The sequence below is a fragment of the Vitis riparia genome, chromosome 12, assembly GCF_004353265.1.
Source record: "Vitis riparia cultivar Riparia Gloire de Montpellier isolate 1030 chromosome 12, EGFV_Vit.rip_1.0, whole genome shotgun sequence".
NCBI lineage: Eukaryota > Viridiplantae > Streptophyta > Magnoliopsida > Vitales > Vitaceae > Vitis > Vitis riparia.
This window is the reverse complement of record NC_048442.1, coordinates 8,040,577-8,045,680: the sequence shown is the minus strand read 5'-3', so window position 1 is coordinate 8,045,680 and position 5,104 is coordinate 8,040,577. Positions and strand designations below refer to the sequence as shown.

General features: G+C 37.2%; 1 protein-coding gene across 1 annotated transcript; it reads right to left on the bottom strand.

Annotated features, from left to right (window-relative positions):
• Window positions 1-302: 302 nt before the first annotated feature.
• On the bottom strand, window positions 303-2,482 carry LOC117926974 (probable WRKY transcription factor 9). The gene is made up of 5 exons (XM_034846318.1): window positions 2,184-2,482; window positions 1,835-1,972; window positions 1,403-1,738; window positions 1,187-1,300; window positions 303-1,092 (listed from the first exon to the last, which is right to left on the bottom strand). The coding sequence occupies exons 1-5, from the start codon at window positions 2,400-2,402 to the stop codon at window positions 433-435; spliced, it is 1,467 nt and encodes a 488-aa protein (XP_034702209.1). The 5' UTR covers window positions 2,403-2,482; the 3' UTR covers window positions 303-432.
• Between the last annotated feature and the right edge of the window lie 2,622 nt (window positions 2,483-5,104).

Sequence of the window (5,104 nt, the reverse complement as noted above, 5' to 3'; positions counted from 1 at the left end):
TATTGCATCAGTTCACATTGAATTTTGATGAGAAAAATAGCAAGGTTTCGGGAATATAATTAATTAATATATTTCCCATGCATGTTATCAAATCATATAGCCTTAATAGTTAATAATACATCTCTGGCTGATCATTATGATCATGTCTATAGAAAAATATATAGCTAGGCAATTGTGCCATGAGAGTTGAAAATCTGGTTAAATATTTGTTTCATAAGTTATTGAATGTTACCACCTCAAACAACTCACAGAATCTCCTTGAACCAAACAAAAAGCAAATAAATTAAAGGAAAAAGGGCAAATTTCAAAGTAAATTAGAGGCCATTCTATATATTATTGAGCAGAGATCAAACCTAGAGAAGATAAAAATGATATTACACAATCTATCTGTATCTTTCAATCTGTGTTTAAACAAATTATATATGATTCAATTCATGGTGAATGCCGGTAGGGCTTAACACTAGCAGGGAGAGATTCAAGAACCCAGTTGTTGCCACTAGACCCACCACCACCCTCGCCATCCCTTGGGTTAGCAAATGGAGGCCCTGTGGTGTGAGTACTCGTATGGCTTTCTTTGTTGATGAAGGAAGTGATTGCAGCCGCGACCGCAACCCTAAAGTCGGGGTTGGAAGTGATTGCAGTCACATTTTCAGCTATGGACCTGTCTTCTTCAGCTGCTCTAGGGTTAGGAAAAAGATTGTTGGCAATATTGGTACTACCACCACTATGGTAGCTTGGTTTGCTAGGCATCCAACTGAAACCTAATTGGGCGGATGAGTGTGAGGAGCTTTGCAGTGGGAATTGTTGTGGATCAGAAGGGGTAGTGTTGGTGAGGTCAAGGACAATCCCTTTAGAAGGGTCATTAGGGTTTATGCTTCTGATCATCGATGATGAAGAACCCGGGTTTATGAAATGGGAATTGGGGTAAGAAAGGGAGGCTTCTGAAAGAGGATTGCTTGAATCTACTAACATGAAGGAGGCTGCTGCAGAAGTTGTTGAAGCCATCGCTGTTGCACCCACAGGGAGTGGATGGTTATGTGTTCCTTCATAGGTGGTTATGAGTATTGACATGTCCTCTAAGCATCTTTGAACCTAGTAATTAGCAAAAAATTAACAGTCAAAGAACATTAGGAGAAAGACCACAATCATATTGAATTTCAGTGCTAGAGAACAGTTTTATACATACCTGTTTTCTAACTGGGCATCCTGGGGCAACGGTGCAACGATAGTAGGCTCGTGGGCAAGGGTTTCCTTTCGCGATTTTCTGCCCATATTTTCTCCATTGGCAGCCATCGTTCATCTACAGTAAGATCAAATTGATTCTGAACCACATAGTACTTATGGAGATAAAGAAAAAAAGGTTATGGAAATAAAGCACTAATTAATGTCCAATTGAACTTACTGTGGCTGTTTGGCATCTTGCTCTGACTGAAACCCTAGCTTTTCTGTTGGGTGGGGAAGCAGCATGGCTTTTGATTGCAGCCAAGTCAGTCCTAGGTAGCCTATTTTGTATGGGTGTAAAGCTTACAGTTTCTTCCTTATTTGCTCCTCCATCTTCCTCTCTTTCTTCTCTTGTATTGGGTTTCAACCTCAAAGACAGCCCTAATTCGCTCTCTTCGTTGTCCTCGGGTGATGATGATGGAAGGATTTGGTCATTGATATTCAAGACTTTGGAAATCCTCCTGGGATCTTGAAGATTTCTGTCCTTGCCATGGAGGGAGAGGGAGATTTGGAGATCCTAAATCAAAGAAATTACAAGATAACCATGCATGTCAATAAGTAGATATACTAGCTATATCTCAATCTGAATATATAGGAGACAAGTGGGGTTTACCTTGTTTTGCTTATTCTGTTGAATAAGAGCGAATTTCATTTGGAGATCACGGTAATCTTTCATTGTTTCCTCTACTACCTTCCTCAACACTTTGTTCTCCTCTTTCATTCGATTCATCTCCATCTGTAACACACATAACTAGCACAATACAATAGCTTTGTTAGTCTTCTCTTTACAAATACACACACACATAGAGAGAGTCTTCTTCACATAAACTCATATAAAGAGAGGGAGAAGGTAAGAGAGATGGAAATGGTGATATTCTCTCACAGGGCTTTCACTGCAGAGAGAGAGAGAGAGAGAGAGGTATGGAAATGGTGATATTCTGATAAAGGGTCTCAGTGCATACCTCTTCTGTCTTCAAGTTCTCTTCAACAGATGAAGCAGCTTCCACATCTTCTCCTTTATCTTCTACATGACCTGTTTCCTTTTCCTTTTGTTGATCTTCTCGTTGCACTTGTTCATCTCCTTCTTCTCCTTCTGCTTCTTCCTCTCCTTCTCCATCTCCTTCTCCTTCATCATCTATCTTCAGGGACAGATCAATTTCCATTGGCCTTCCTTCTCTCATTGAAGACAAGTTGCAGATTCTCTTGGCTTCTCCCTCTCTCAATCTCCCTCTCTATTTCTCTAGCACCAAAGTCAATTCTCTCGTCTCACAGACGTATAATTAGAAACACTAGGACGCATCTAAGTATTGACTTTATATATTTATATCCGCATTTAAATATGACTTCAAAAAGAAATATTAATATTAATATAAGAGTGCAAATCATCAGTGACTTGGCCACCCTCACTTTTCATACTTTGGGCCCTCCTCTTCTATTCCCATATCATTTTCACAGTCCATCTAATTATCACCCATTTTCTTGTCCAAATTTTTTTATTAACATTAGATTTTTTTTAGATAATAATTACTTTTTAAATGTATATTAATTTCTCAATATTGGCTTAAAATGACATGCACTACCAAGATAAATAATTTGAAATTTTCCTTTCATTTCAATTCTCCAAAGATGTGAATTTCTCAATAATTTTTAAAATTTATCACAATAATAGCAAAATATAAATTCATTTTTGACTTTGGTTGGTGCTACATACACCATTGTTTTTATTATTAATATTGTTTTATCATCTAATTATAATACACGTGGCAATTGAATGTGATAAAAAAATAGTAAACATTTACCAAATACAAAAAAAGAAATGATGATATAACTAGCATTTTCCTTGATACGACATACAAATAATAGAATCATAACAATTTTAAACATCATTTGGAGTTTAAAGTCTATTTGATAATGATTTTAAGAAGCGTTTTTAGCTTTTCTAATATTTAAAATTTTTTATTATTGTTATGTGCGCTCGTAATTAGAGAGGAAAAAAATTGCACCCATGTCAAAATAAACTTTGATTATGGTAATTAATAAAAAATACTATAAATAAATAAATAAATAAACAAATAAATAAATAAAATAGTTGACATCATCATCTTCCCCATGGAATATGAGCCCTATACGAAATCCAATAAGAAAGAGAACCTTGGGATCAGATCTTGAAATTGTCAACCAGAAGACCTCTCACACCCACTATGCCCTTTTTGATAATTTAAGCCATTTCATTTTTATAATAATCCTAAGCTACCTCCTCCCACGTTAATTCAGAACTTAACAAAAGGGGTTTTAGTCATAACAATTCATTGGAAAATGAGGGCATGTTGCAGCTTATACGTATTGTAGAGTTTGTCTTCAATTCAACCACCATGAAAGGTGGGTTTTTGATGGGTATGTGCAACAAACTGTTCAGATGGATGTATGACCTCAGGGCATAACTGAAAATTGAACTAAAAATAGGTTGCTATCCTTCATTGCACCCGGCGGAGTCAGGTAGGTCCCTGACAGGGCACATGCTCTCCTGAAAAATAAAAAATTTAGCATCCATAGAGAGAAATACATTAATCAATGGGTCAAACATTGCTTCTTGGCTTATATTTGGCCCCTTGAAACTAACCTCTATCTTATTACCCCTTGCATCCTATTCCTAGCTCCCCCTGCTTGATCGATTTAGGAGGTGGCGAAGGAATTGAAGACAGTGTGTATGAGAACACTTAAAGATTGAAACACCTCAAATATTATTAATATTAGGAGGGTGATGGTAGAGAGCTATGAGAGATTCTATATATTCAAAGACTCTAGGAGAGTCCCTCCTAGTTAGACTTTAAAAATTCTAACTCCCACATTTTTTAATAATTTATGATTTTTACTGTAAAAAAAATTAAATAATAAATAATTTGATTATGGTACGAGATTTAAGAAGATTTAAAGTGTACGATGTGCAATTAAAAGTTCTTAATGAAGGGTTCATGGAATAGGTAGAGAGTCCCGAGGAACAATGAAGAGCAAGTGGTAGAGTCATCAAAGGTGGAGAGTAGCAAAGAGCAATGAAGAAATTAAGAACTCTTGAAAATGGATTAATTCAAGAGCTAGCCTGTAGATCCAAGCTCAAGATTGAATCCTATAAGGTTGGACAGACCGCTTTGACCTCTACTGAGATAAGAGAGAGAAATGGAAGTTGTCATAGGCTTCTATACCTGCAAACACATAAGGGGCTTCTGTATTGGATCTTCACAAGCTGATGACGAAAATCTTGTGCCCCCTTCTATTCATTCAGTTGAACTAAGTGTGGTGTATACAAGTTATTAATTTGTTCAGGCTTGTCAGATCTATTGAATTAAGACCCTTTGCGAGTTTGAAGGACTCAAATGGTGAAAGGGTCAAAGTCATATCAATGCACACCAACCGCAGTCAAGACCCTTCAGGCATTACATCAGGTTCCCATGCCCTAGAGGGGACCAAGCTAGGAGGAATCAGGGTCGCATTGAAAGTGCTACACATCTAGATATAGATACATATGCTCATCAGTCACCACCAGGTCTGTAAGAGGAGATGATTGCATTAATTGACAGTACCCTACAACAGTCCCAGCTACCAGGGAATCATGTTGACACCCTTTCCATATAAGATCAGTTCAAGGGTCATGGGAATACTTTCATAAGATAGCATATTTTTCATTGAGAATTGGATGGGTAAGGCATCGTGAGAAATGGGTTACTGTGCGTCTTTTCTTTATCTTCCCGTAATGGATACATCATGAGAGAGAGAAATGAAAGGCGTGGGGTTTGAGCAAGCGACGCCGCAGCCAATTCTCACGTTTAACTTCTTTTATAATATATGTAAGTAAATGAAATCACCATAGCCTCATTGAGTGGGTTAC

Coding starts and splice junctions, on each gene's coding strand:
- LOC117926974 (XM_034846318.1), bottom strand. CDS start 2,402: ATGAGAGAAGGAAGGCCAATGGAAATTGATCTGTCCCTGAAGATAGAT. Junction 1,739..1,834: donor AACAGAATAAGCAAAACAAG/GTAAACCCCACT, acceptor TCTTTGATTTAG/GATCTCCAAATCTCCCTCTC. Junction 1,301..1,402: donor CAAGATGCCAAACAGCCACA/GTAAGTTCAATT, acceptor ATCTTACTGTAG/ATGAACGATGGCTGCCAATG.